Consider the following 14178-nt stretch of genomic DNA (forward strand, 5'->3'; position numbering starts at 1 on the left):
TTTTTCATAAAAAGTATACCTCCTCCTATCAATCTAACGCCGTATCCAATAAAATATATTTCTAATATGCTAAATTACCTTTCTATAATTATTTTAAAATAATAATTCTAATAAATATTCTATATTGAATTCTTCTACTATATCCTTCGAATTCCTTATATATTTACTATACAACTCCTATATGTTATCTTTATTTTAATATCTAATGTATTTAATTAAATACTATTTATTTAATAAACTTTAATTTCTAATAATAAGATTTTCAACTTTCTATTCCTCTTGCCTATCTACCTTAACCGGTAGCGGTGGCAGTACTTCGCAATTAAATAGATCCAAGAATTATATTAGCTTATAAAAATAAACTACAAATATAATAGGATAAGTACGTTAAATATTAAGTAAATTAAACTTATAGGCTAACGGACTAATTTTTTCGAAAATACAATAGGGATCTATTTACTCTATTAACTATTTCTTCTTTATACTTCCAAATAAATAATAACCTTTCCTAAATTGTAAGTAAATTTTATTATTTACCTTAAAAATTACTAGGGAATATTTAGAATTATATTATTCTTTAGTAGCTATTCTAGCTTAATTAATAAACTTTATAGTTTTAAATTAATATTCTTAATAAATAAGAGCCAAAAATTCTATAGTAATAGTTTCCTAATTATTTAATACAAATAAATCAAAGGCGGCCTATAGCTTAAAGCCGTATACTAACTCGTTTAATAATAGCCTAATTATAAATTAAATAGTATTATTTAAATTGTATTATAATACTATTAATATTAATATCCAAAGAATAATACTTATTGTATACTATATTCGAATAGCTATTTTAATAATTTTATTAATTCTCTCCGATTATCCGTCAATTTACGCGTAGTATATTATTAAAAACAATAGGTTAACCGCTAATATTTTGAAAATACTCTTCTAAATTACTAAAATAAATTTAGAATCCTAATTACTAATAGTTACTATTAGCAAACCCTAATTATAGAATTATAAAATCCGAAGCAGCACTTTAACCTATCCTCGTACGCTATAAGTAGAATAACTAACTATCAATAGTACCTTCTTACTAAACTTATAAATAATAGTATATATTATATTAAACTCTAGGAAACCCTCGAAAGCCTACATTATACTAGCTACTTTAATTACCAGTATATTAATAATAAAATTTATAATTATTATATAGAATAGCTTTAGGAACGTCCGGATTAGTAATAACTCTCCAAGAGTAGGTTGCTAGTCCTATTAATTCTAATAATAAACTTCGCAATATTTAATATATTCGCGTACTATCTAAATCTTCTTTCTTATATAGAAGTATAATAAATTATCTATTATCTAATTGACCCCAAAGTAGTACTTCTCATCGTATACTAACTCTAGTATTTTCTATATATAAACTTAGAAAATATACAACCGCCGCACATCTTAATAATTAATATAGTAAAGCAGCCTATCCTCGAATAAATAGGGGCCTGCTGGCAAATTTAAATACTTTTCTAATTATTATATATAGACGTACCCTAGGACGTTAACCTTATTAATTAAATAGAGAACCCTAGCGTATTTAGGGTCCTCGGAATAAGCCTTAGAAATAGAATTAACGAGAATCTAGTTTCGATCTTCCAATTCTTTAATATAGTTATATAAATCTTCAAGCATTTTGCAAAGTACCGAATTATCTATTATTATACTATTACTATTAGCTTTAATTAACAGGTTAAAAGTATTAAAACTAACGTTAAAGCGGATAGACTACAAATTATTAGTAAGATAAGTACTTTAGCGGAAAATTAAACGTATTAAAAAGGCAAGGACTTTTAAAATAGTAGAGGGATAGTAACTGCTATTATTTAATATTACTAAAGGCATCCCCTATTAATAAATTTAATATTCCTACTACTCAACTTCTCTCTTATTAACCGGAGCCTAATCCGTTAAACCTTTAAAGTTTATTTATATAACCTAACCGGATACTTAATAACTAATAGTTAAAAGTAGTATATAATTACGAAAATAAATAGGAAACTAATTAATATTATCGAATAAAGGTTATTAGTTAATACAATTAATCTAAAGATTTTTTATTTAATTAATCAAATTAATAGTATTATAAAAGTCTCTAATGCTAATTATAACCGTTTTGCTAATAGGTCTAATAAGACTATTAAAGCGCCAATTATAATTAATTGCAGGATTTTTATAAAGCTAAGAAGTAATACATCTCGCAATAGTAAAGGTTAGGAGATTAAAACCGGGCTTTATACTATTTTAAACCAAACGTACAACGTTTTAAATAGGTTGTACAAAATAAAGTAGAAGATTCGAGGATCCACTTCCGGGCTTTGTATTGCGTTGGGTAAAGTATATAGTATTTTAATTCTAATTAATAAAATAGGCCAGGAAATTATTAACAAAAACAGTTTCCAAATACTACTTTACCTATTCCTACTACTATTTCTATATAAAATATAGGAGAGTTTCGGCTTATATAAAACTTCTAAAATATTTAGTAGCAAAATTAGTAACTAATTATTAAGTAATATTAATAGTAATTTTAATAATTAAATTCGCTTATGAAACTATTAATTTAATAAGTAAAAAGGGTTATTAAATTAGACCTAACTAAATATACTATTCAATAAGAATAGGTAGTAAGGAAGGCAATATAGGAATTTATACCGGGTCGACGTAATTTAGTATATTAATTATTCTAATTATATCTAAAAAGTTAACTAGTAAAAAATAAATATTAATAACTACCAAAGTAATAATACTACCAGTACTAAGGGGAATTAATACCTAAATAATAATATTAATAATCATATTACTCTCCTTAACTCGGGCTATAAATTATTTCCAATTCTTCTTCCGGGACTATAACAATATACTTTCTTTAGTAAGAAACAACCAAATTTAGTATATCGGAAGTAAATAATTAACAACCAACTAATAATATTTACGCAAAACCTATTAAACTTTACAATCTACTATATCCAAATTAACGATCTATCCCTTATTGTAAATATTATTATTAGTATTAATAGTTCAATTAGGTTTGATTTTAAATAAGACCCGTTTCTTTATTCAAATATAGTTAAGCAATTTTAATAAGCAATTTAGCAACTAACTACTAGAATCTTTACTTATAGTAAAACTACAGCTCGAATATAATAAACTTAATAATTTAATATACTTTATATATTAGACTTTTATCCTAAAATTCGAAAATTATCCAGGGGTTTACCTAATTAATCTTTAATATTATTCAATTTAGCTTCTAGACCTAATTAAATAGTAATTAAATAGTAAAGAAAGAGGATTTTAAAGAGTAAATATACAAATACTTAATTTAAAAGGGTAAAAGCTAAATAATAGTTAATAAATCTAATAAATTACTATTAAACCTAACGTATCTCCCCCTTTAACGAAAGGAAGAGATAATAGAAATAATAAAGTTAGTTTAAAATTAAACTATAAGCACTACTTATTACGCGAAAATATACTTTATAAGCAATAACAATAAAGAATAATAGAGTAAATAACTAGTTACTAGACAAAGTAATAATATATAATAATTAATAATAGTCTTATTAAAGGAAGTTAAAGACAAGAGCTATCGCAAGCCTCAACCTGGGACCTCGTATACGATTTTACTAAGTATAAACAAAATAGACGTTAGGTTGGTATAATATTAATTAATAATCCGTTAACCTTAATAGAGGTTGACGGGACGAGTACTCTTATATAATAAACTATACGCTCTAGTAAGCAGCTGCTATAACAAGACAGAGCATCTAGGTACCTACTAAGAATGCCCTATAATATTATATAAGAAGTTTTAGTATACTAAGTAAGAGAATTTACTAGTAACGGGGGTATAGTTCCGCTAAGAATTAATTATTTTATTCTATATTATTTATCTGGAGTAAGTATATTAATAGGAGTTCTCCTTCTCTCGTAGTTAGTTTAGAAATTTCCTATTACGTTATTATATAGCGTATAGAAGGATTATTTACTAAGCCCAACGGTTGCTAGCTGAATTATTTATAAAAGTGAGTTTACTTTTGAAGTAAGTTTATATATTTATATAATAATAATTTATGCCTGTACTTATACTTACACTTATACGTATACTTATACTTATGCTTATGCTTTTTTTCTCCCTTTTTCTTCTAAGGAAAAGGAGATTTATAGAAATTTAATAAAGACCTAGAGAGATTTAGTAAAGGCCTAGAGATTATCGGAGGTTAACTATTTTAACTTATAAGTTTATTTAGTGTAATAGCTAGCCTACTAAATTTAATACAATTATATAATATCCTCCTTCTACTATTATAAATTTTTAATAAAATCCTTCTATCTTCTAAATATTTTAATAGTTACTTATATATAATAAAGGGTAGTAAGTTTATAATAAGTAAAACTAATTATAGCGGTTAGGGTAAGCGGTAAACTACTTTAATTCTATATATTTTTATTAATAGAATTATTCGTTTTAAACCTATAATTATCTTTTATAGTAAAGGGAGTTTTAGAACTATTATTGAGAAGAGAGCTCTCTACGTATAAGATATAAAAGTATAATTTAATAAAGTAGCGTATTAAAATAAAGATTTGCTATTTAATTGGTTTAATAATGAGTTTATTCCTATTGTAAGAGAATTTGTTTAAGAATTATTATTGGTTATAAATATATACTTATTTTATAATATTTAGTAAATTAGAAATAAGTTTAAGGATATAAACGTAGTACTAGCTATAATCCTTAGTAGTTTTACTAGCCTTCTTTAGCTGTTTAATACGGTTATTAATTTATTTTTTAAAAAGTTATTAAAGAAGAAGATAGAGCTAGCTGTAAAAGACTAGGAGGAGGAGTACCTAGGTAAATAATAGTCCGTCTCTAATAAGAGGATTATAGTTATTTACATAGTATTAAAGTGTTAGAATACTCTAATTACTAATAAAAAGGCTATAGTAGTAAAATCTTTTAAAGATAATAGTATATTTATTTTCCTAAATGGATTAGAAAATTACTTTATTAATATTAAAGAAATTGATTGGGCAACTATCAATTGGAGAAATTGGGAGACAATTATTAATATTACTATTAGCATTAACGACTTTGAAGCTATTCCCCTCATTGAAAATAATAGTATTGCCTTTGAGTTATAGATAGAGGAAGTTATAAGGTCTAGAGGTTATCACTAGTTCAAAAAAGATAAGTTTAAAGATTAGTATTTATAACGTTGCTTATTAGTATTAGGTAATAAATTAAATTTAATTGAAAGATTAAAAGAGTATAATGAATAATACTAGCAATAAGTAATTTAAATTATTACTTCTATTCTAGTAATTGATAATTATTATTAATAAATAAATCCTTATTAGAATTAATAAATTTGCTAGTACTTTCGATTATATTTATATAAATATAAACAATCCCTTTACCTTCTTACTACTAGCGCTCTACCTTAAGCCGGTTATTCTATTTATATTAGTACTTGCCTAATTGAATTATATAATAATAAATACTACTAATACCCTTAAATCTAACTTTAATTTCAATCTTTTTACGCCTTCTATTATAAATTTAACTATAGTAGGTTCGTTTATCTATATTTATAAGAGTAAGACCTTCTAGTACATTGGGAGACGAGGGTATTCGTAGTATAATAATATAGTCAGCGCCCTTAATAAACTATTAGGTATTAGGATAATCGTTTATAACGTCTATAAATAGGGCAAGCGAGTCAATTAAGCGAGTTAATCAAAGAGAGAGAGAGAGGGAGAGAGTTTTAATACTATAGGTTTATTTATTTATAGACGAAATATATCTTACTTAAAATTAATTTCTAATTAATTATAATTGCTATGGTTGGATTATTAGGTTTTGGTTATAGGGGATAGTTATAGGGGGGAAAGAAAAGATAAGGAAAAAAAGATAGGGCACTAGAAAGATTAAATTTACAGTACTCCGGGGTAGCAATATAACTCCCCCACTAAAATTTACTAGCATAAAATGTACAGAATCGGGCATATGTATGTCTGATTATGCCTGATTTCCTTGGAAGTTGAAAAGCTATGCCCCGAGTCTTTGCGGTACGGGTATATACCGCACTTGACTTACCTTACATCGCCTTGTTCTTACTTGCTTGAATCTGGGTTCGCCGGCTTATAACGCAAGTCCCATGTACAGGTAATCACATGCAAAGGTACTATCCTTATGCCTGTCTGTCCCAGTCCCAGTCCCAGTCCCAGTCCCAGTCCCAGTCCCCGAACCCCTCATTGTTTTGTTTTGTTTCATTGTTTGCCATGGGGGGTCAAGAGCCTCCTCGAATCTTGAACCGTTCGGCCGGCAGGCGAGCAGGGGGTTCATACTTCATTCTAAAGGGGTAGACGACAACAACAGTCAGCAAAGATTCGAAGTCCTTCATCTCGTTTATAGACGGAGGCTGCTGAATAAAGGACAAACACCGGACTGCAAAATAATGCCAGATTCTTTCTCGTTACTAAAAACAAGGTAGAAAACATTCAATTCTGTTGCCAAGTGGACAGACAGAGCTGGGTAGTTTTTCTTTTTTTCTTTTGTTTTCTTACCGAGCTCCCCCTCCTTGCCCGACTTGCACCTTTATAGGATAGACGGAAGATCACCGAAATCCGTCCCTTCGTCCCTGTCCCTGATCGATCTACAGATTCTCACACGCCTACCAGCCAGTTAACCGCCAAGCTGTAGTGTAGTATATGCCGCCTCGCGAAGATCCGTTCATTCCTGGATCTTCATTACCCGTTTTTTTCCCTGCTGGCTATGAAGCAACTCATATGCAACTGAACTTGCAACGTACATAACCCCAAATATACTTGACCTGTCAGATTCTCCCACCCCCTCCCCAAGATTCTCCAAGAGGATTGACTTTTCACCGAGCATCTCACCTTACCCTGCTCTGCCCTGCCTTACCTTGCCCTACCTACTGTACCCTGACTTGTCTTGCCCTGTCTTGTCTTGTCTTGCCTTACCGTTCGCCTGCCCTGTCTTGTCTTGCCTTGCCTCTCGCCTGTCATGCAGTCAGGTCAGGTTTCCACTGACCACTGATTAAGGACCACTAACCAAGGACCGAGGACCACGCACCGACACCACTGTCCAAGTTTCCACAGAAAGGACCAAAGACCAAAGCAAAGCAAGGCAAGGCAAGGCAAGGCAAGGCAAGACAAGGCAAGGTGAGGTAAGGCAACCTATGACAACCACCTATTCTAACCTTGGCAACTCGATAAACAAGCAAGCAAGCAAGCACCAAGAAAAAGGAAGGAAGAAGAAAAAGGAAGGAAGAAGAAAAGACTGACCTTTGACAATCTCGTATCATCAAAAGTGAAGTTGGAGAAGAAGAAAAAGTGGAAGTGGGAAAAGATGAGGCTTGAACTATGTGCTCCCTCCCTCCATTCATTCCTCTCCATCACAGCCAGCACAGCACAGCAAACTAGAAGTAGGTATTGGTACCCATCAAAACTACCGCGCGGCTCGGCGGCAACTGAGACATAGTATACTTCCGACACTGTAGGATGTTATATAGGTAATCCTGTGGAGTCCTTGGAGTCTTCTTACACAGTAGGTACCTTTTTGGAGGTGAGGTGAGGTGAGTGATGACGTTGTTGCTGGACTCCCGCTGTTCTGGAACTTACTTGTTCGGATCCGCAGTTCCGATTTCCGAACGGGACGGGAGGGCAACGGGCAATGGGCAACGGCGGGGGCAACGGGCAAAACGGATAGATATATCTCCGATGTTGATCAATGTCCTGTTTACGTGGGCAAATATCCTCTGCTTCGACTTTGTCTGGCTCGTTGTTTCTTCTTCAGATTTCTTTTTCTTCGCTTGATTCAACTTCGTGATACACCTATATACTCGTCTCCTGCACTCTGCAGCCCATAGCGCTGATCCTTTTTAATAGACACTAGAATATGACATGTTTCCTCATCCGCGCTATATAAGATATAAGTCTACCGTCTCCTCGTACAAACAAGCTATCCTGCCAGTTAATACTCCACACTCGCTTGCCACCATGAGCACTTATGTGATGATGGCGATGAAAGATGTCCATCGGTAACGTTAAGGATAGAACATCTATGTTCTATCACATGTTTTCCAAAAAAAGCAAAAATCAAACAATTCCCTTCAAGTCCGTCCCTGCCTTGAAGTTGCCAAAACGTCCAGGTTCCATCTTTTGGGTTCTCCTTCCTCATGAAACCCCAATCTTATTGCCGATAGACATCCCGCATGGGAGGCCGGTCCAAGTAAACAACCTCATCATCCTCCTGGTGCTGCTGCTGCTGCTGCTGCTGAACAGGCGGCGGCCTTGCATAGTACCTCTCATCCCCATACGCACCGCCATCTCCACGCATCACCTGAGTAGGCGGCTGCTCGGGGGGAAACACACTATAAGCGCGCCCTCCCACCGGCGGCGGCGGCGGAGGCGGATGCATAACCTCTCTCCGTAACTCCTGACGTCCCTGATATTCACGACCGACCATCTCCGGCTGCACACTTCCCAGCCTTGCTCCGTAGTCGCCTCTAACCTCATACCTAGAGGCCGCGTCAAGAGGGGGCGGCCTAACGCTTGCTGAACGAATCGTGGCATATTCCCTGAGGCTTGGCTCTCCTCCCATGCGTCTTTCGTAGCCAAGAGGAGGAGCAGGAGGAGGAGGAGCCTCGTAGCGGACTGCCTCTGCCACTGGCCGGACACTAGCTGCTCTGCCGCCATAGTATTCGCGAGGGCGCTCGTCCACCGCCCGCAGGTCGTAAGCTGCAACACTCTCGTAGCGAGGGGGATCCATCGGCGGGCGGACGCTACCCGGTCTCGCAATGTAGTCCGGAGGCGTCTCGACAACAGGCCGCAGTCTGGACGGCACGTAGTCGCCGGACGGTGGGGCCATGGGGTGAGTGGAATAAGCACGCTCCCTGTACACTCTATGTTCAGGGGTAACGTACTCTGGCTGAGCAATCACACGTCGCTGAGGAGTATAACCGGGTGAAGTCGGTTCGTAAACCATTACCTCGTCATCATAGCCTTCAGGCCTCCGGGTGACAGCACGTGGAGGCGGCGGCGGCGGCGGGCGAGCATACACAATCTCGGGTCTATCTGCAACCACACTTTGGGGCCGGGGCGGCTCGATGTACTCCCGACCGAAAGCATCAACAACGATGCGAGTGGCGGGCATCCTGGGAGGAGGAGCCATTGGCTGTGCAACACGCTCGTACGCAACTGGCGATCGGGAAGAGCGCTCACGATACGCTGCGGGGCGCATGCTCATCCTTGAAGCAGCACGAACATCGCGATAATAACCATCATCTGCCGGAGGAACCTCGTAAATCACGTTCCTCGGAGCAACGCGCACCTCGCGGGGGATATAAGGGGAAGGATGCATGCCTGGCGAGCCGGGCAACCGACCACCACTGAATGGTGCTCTGGGATCATCGTAGTAGACCCTTTCATACCTGGGGGTGGCGAGCAGAGGCTCGCCCTCAAGACGAGAACGAGGGTCGATTTCCCGCTCATATCCAACAACCCGCTCCTCCCTCTGTACTCTTGGCTGCAGGCGCTCTTGGTAGGCACCCTCTACGGAACCTGGCTGTCCATACCTTGCATCATCATAGTCAGGTCCTTGGTGGTGGTGTTGTTGCTGCCCCTGTTTCTGACGCTTGGCCGGACGTGTGTACTGGGGAGCTGACATGGGAGATGGGGATCGCGGTTCAGGCTTAATGTACGGCGATGCGGCAGCGGCCTCGGCAAGTCGGTCTGCCTTTCTCTTCTTTTTCTTGTTTTTCTTCCTCTCCCCAGGCCTTTCTCCTCCGTGGGGTGAGCTTTCCGGACTAGAGACAGCTGAAGGCTGCTTCCTGAGAGCAGCAACCCCCTGGGCCGGAGGCGGAGTGGCCCGACGACCGCCCGTCTCCGATAGAGCAATCGGCTGTTCAAGAGCAGCAGTAGGCAAGGGGGAGACACGGGATGGCTGGGGTGCGAAAGGGGAAAGATTATGGGCACGAACAACTGGTGACCCCGCAGGTCCTACCGCCTGTCTCAATAGCTGCTCGTTAACTCTCGACAAGTCTCGCGAGCCACCACCACCACCCCGTTCCTTTCCTGTATGGGTCGTCGACTCTTCGGACCGACTTGCCGGGCCACTGTCACGAGAACTGACAGCTTCGGACGGGGGCAATTGGCGAGCAGCCCTGCTGACACTTGTAGCCGCGCTCGACGTGTCCGGCACGTTTACGTTGAACGGTTGGTTTGCAGGTGCTGCCGGCGCACTCGGGAGAGGAGGCTTGGGGTGGTTGGCGGCTGGGACCGCAAGGGGCTCGAGGTCTAGCTCGGGTTCGTAGGGAGAGCCATCGCGCATCTGCTCGTCTTCGGACTCGTTGGGAACGCGAGCTAGCTCGTGGTGAGAGTCGGGGGTGCCGTGTTGGCTCGAGTAAAACGTGTTGTCATCGAACGAGTCGCCCGAAGCTGAAGCGTTAGCAACAGTGTCATCAGTAGTAGTTTGAGCGGCATTTGCTTGAACCAGGATCAATGCTTTGGCCAACACATCGGCAATGTCGAAGTCAGCAGGCTGCTCGGACGGCTGCAGGGCGCCCTTATGGGACACTTTCCGCTGCTCAAAGTCTTCGCGGAGAGAACGCTCGATCCGCTGTCTTTGCAGCTGAATCTCGGCTTTGATCAAGTCCTCCGACTTCTCCAACAAGATGGGGTTGATTTCGACTTTCGGCTTGGACTGCTCGGTAGAAGAAGAGTTGGACAAGGTCCCCAAGCCAGGCAGCACGTTCCCACCCAGATTCACCGCCGGCTTCTTGAGGTTTGCCTGCTGCAAGTTATCAGTCATTGCGCGGTTCCCATTCACAGCCGGCTTTGGTCCCCCAGGCGCCTGGCCTGCCGAAGCGGTGGAAGAGGCATTGGCTGGAGGGACTGGCCCAGGGCCGCTGGTCGGGTTTCCAACATGTGTTGGCTTAATGCGCGGGTGTGTACCGCTGACCACCTCATCGCGGAAGCGCAGGATCTTTTCGTACTGCTCGAGTTCATGACGCTCTTCAGGTTTGAGCGTTGCCATCAGTGATGAGTTTGAGGAAGTCGATGCTCCCATTGTCCCTCCAAGCGGCCCTCCTCCTCTTGCGGGCATTGCAGCCACTGCCGGTCCTCCCGCCATCTGTTTTTTCTCCTTGGCCGTAGAAAGGTTGGAAGCGTTTCAAGTAGAAAGCCCAGCTCAGTACACCGAGCAATTGACCAAATGCCAACTGTATGTAATAGATAACGTAACGGTGTCTGTCTATACAGATGGCACAGCCGAATAAAAGAAGAAAAGACGAAAAGAAGAAGCAATTGATGCGCTATTCCAATCCCTATACCACGTGTTGATTAGCAGCGGTGGTGAACAAAACAATACAAATCTTCGTTGCCTGTCTACAGACCACCAGAAGACGGTGAAGTGCAGAGTTGGACGAAAGTGAAGTGTTGGTGAAGTGGAAATGGAAAAGGAAAAATGGAGTTTGAACTGAAGAAGCAGCCGAGACGAGGCAGCTCCGAGCACAATTTGGCGCCCCCCCCCCGTCACTTATGATCGGCGGCGCGCGCTGGGCCAGGCCCGCTGGCGATAACTTAAGGGCGCACGGGCCATCCTGGGTGAACCTTGGTAGCCACCATCTGACACCAGCTGTCGGATAGAAGGATACGAGACATCGGCCTGAGTCAATTGAACGATCAATGTCCGACGAGTCTGGGGAGGAGACGGAGGAACCGCATGGAAAGTCAGTCATGCTTGATGTCACACGATCAAGTATATAAAGAGGAAGAAAACTGGTTGAATTGATTCTTGGAAAAGAAGGATTTCAAACAATCATCTGTATTCAAGAAAACAATCATCTTTAGGGAGATTCAAGGACACAAACACACGGCATCCTTTTGACAGCCACGCACCGACTTACACAAATCACAACGAACTAACAGTTTGAGTTGGCACTTTCACTTCACTTCACCAACACATCCATCATCGCAATATAAACCAGACGGGAACCAACATTGCAATACCACATTTGAACTGTCCAACAATCACAAAAACAGAAAAGGACGATCAGTTCCTCATCTCCAGCAAATCCGCAGTGAATCTTGAACAACGCAAAGACTAGACTGGAGCCTAGGAACAACAGAGACGATGGCGGCCCAAGAAACAAACACCACGAACGGCACTAGCCAACCGGCGGACAACCGCGTTGTCTTTTTCTTGTAAGTTTATAAGCAGCAATCTGAACTAATCTGTGAAAATCGTTGACTAACCAGAGTCCTTTTACAGTGACATTGACAACTGTCTCTATCCCAAGAGTGAGTGAACTGAAGGAACCACCCACATATCAACCCATATCCTGATTTAAAACTCACACTTCCCGACACAACAGGCGCCAAAGTCCACGACCTAATGGCCGACCTCATTGACCAGTACTTTGCCCGCCACCTCAACCTACCGTGGGAAGACGCCGTCCGGCTGCACAAGGAGTACTACCAGAACTACGGGCTGGCCATCGAGGGACTGGTGCGGCACCACCAGATCGACCCGCTCGAGTACAACGCCAAGGTAGACGACGCGTTACCCTTGGACAACATCATCAAGCCGAGCGACGCGCTCAAGCAGCTGTTGGCGGACATTGACAAGAGCAAGGTCAAGCTGTGGCTGTTTACCAATGCGTACATCAACCACGCGAAACGGGTGGTCAAGTTGTTGGAGATTGAAGAGTTCTTTGAGGGGATCACGTACTGCGATTATAGCCAGACGCCGCTTATCTGTAAGCCGCATGAGGATATGTTTAGAAAGGCGATGCGGGAGGCGGACGTCGTGGACAGGTGGGGGGATTGTTACTTTGTTGGTGAGTACCTTACCTACCTACCTACCTACCTTGTTGTCTGAAGTGCTGTTATTTAAAGAGTAACGAGCTAACATGGTGATTAGATGACTCCTACTTGAATTGCAAAAAGGCGCAAGAGCTGGGGTGGACGACGGCGCATTTGGTAGAAGAGGGCGTGACGCCACCCAAGACGCCGGCGTCCAAGTACCAAATAAGCACTCTGCAGGAGTTGCGGACGGTATTCCCAGAGCTCTTCAAGAAGGATGAGGAATGAGGTTAGATAGGGCAGTGGTGTACGGCTTGGCACTAATAGATCATATAGGCAGAGCATGGAGTTCAACTTTGCATATAGATGGCTGCGAAACTTGTTTTGTTTCCCTTTACAGATTCTTTTCGTTGTTCCCTTTGTTTGACCCAAAATGATGTTTGTAATGTAACGCGAAGCCAAGAACCTCCTTTCCTTCTCATTGTAGTTCTCCTAAAACGCCCTAATCCCGATGCCCTCGTGTCGTCATGTGAAGAGAGCATACCCGTAGTCGCTTAACTCCCAAATGTCAAAACCTCATTACCAGCACCATACCTTTTATGCATGCTCTCAAGCCATCCCCCCTAGTCTTAACCATTCCCTCCCTAGTTTTCGTCCCCAACCAATCAATACCTTCTAATACTCCTCAACGTCTGATCCAACTTAACCAACACCTCATCCTTCTCCTTGACCGCCTCCTGCCTCTGTTTCTCCGCCACATTCAGCTCCTCCTCGAGCTCCTTGATGCTCTGCAACTGGTCCTGCTCGCTATTATCGAGGCCCGGCAAGCTCGAAATCAGGTACTCGATCTGCTGCTCTCGCGTAATCAAGTCGCGCGCAAGTTCAAGTTGCCCTGCTTGGAACACGTCCGGGGGGAGGGTGTCGACTTCGGGCGGTTGGTCGGCTTTGGAGGGCGCGATGGTGTCTTTGGGGCTGAACGTTTTGAGGTCGTGGTGTCGGTCGATGTAGAAGTAGGTGGCTATGAATTGCTCCATTAGCTGGAGGGGGTGGTGGTTAGTAGGTGATTTGGAAAATGGGGGCGTAGAGGGAGGAGGAAGAAGAAGAAGAAGAAGAAGAAGAAGAAGAAGAAGACCAACCTGGTCAACAGCCTCTTGGAGTTGCGAGAGACGGTCGCTCATTTTGGGTGGTGTTGGTCAGTAGATTCGATGCTGCGCAATTGGTAGAAGAGTATCGCAATGGTAGGTAGCGTTGGGTGTCGTGATACGATCGTGGTCGCCCAAAAACAGTGAGGAA

At 40.8% G+C, this 14178-nt stretch overlaps 3 protein-coding genes across 3 annotated transcripts; 1 reads left to right on the forward strand and 2 right to left on the reverse strand.

The window, feature by feature from the left end:
• Positions 1-8257: 8257 nt before the first annotated feature.
• Positions 8258-11185, reverse strand: NEUTE1DRAFT_80430 (uncharacterized protein; the record flags this gene model as incomplete). The annotated part of the gene is made up of 2 exons (XM_009851808.1): positions 8258-8984; positions 9141-11185. 2 exons carry the CDS (start codon positions 11183-11185, stop codon positions 8273-8275), a joined length of 2757 nt encoding a protein of 918 aa, XP_009850110.1.
• A 959-nt stretch (positions 11186-12144) lies between these two features.
• On the forward strand, positions 12145-13279 carry NEUTE1DRAFT_61753 (uncharacterized protein; the record flags this gene model as incomplete). Its single annotated transcript, XM_009851809.1, has 4 exons — positions 12145-12285; positions 12353-12381; positions 12456-12920; positions 13004-13279. 4 exons carry the CDS (start codon positions 12215-12217, stop codon positions 13171-13173), a joined length of 735 nt encoding a protein of 244 aa, XP_009850111.1.
• Positions 13280-13288: 9 nt separating this feature from the next.
• On the reverse strand, positions 13289-14063 carry NEUTE1DRAFT_61756 (uncharacterized protein; the record flags this gene model as incomplete). The annotated part of the gene is made up of 2 exons (XM_009851810.1): positions 13289-13922; positions 14022-14063. The coding sequence occupies 2 exons, from the start codon at positions 14061-14063 to the stop codon at positions 13551-13553; spliced, it is 414 nt and encodes a 137-aa protein (XP_009850112.1).
• Positions 14064-14178: the final 115 nt, after the last annotated feature.

The sequence above is a fragment of the Neurospora tetrasperma genome, assembly GCF_000213175.1.
Source record: "Neurospora tetrasperma FGSC 2508 unplaced genomic scaffold NEUTE1scaffold_2, whole genome shotgun sequence".
In the NCBI taxonomy this organism is placed as follows: Eukaryota; Fungi; Ascomycota; class Sordariomycetes; order Sordariales; family Sordariaceae; genus Neurospora; species Neurospora tetrasperma.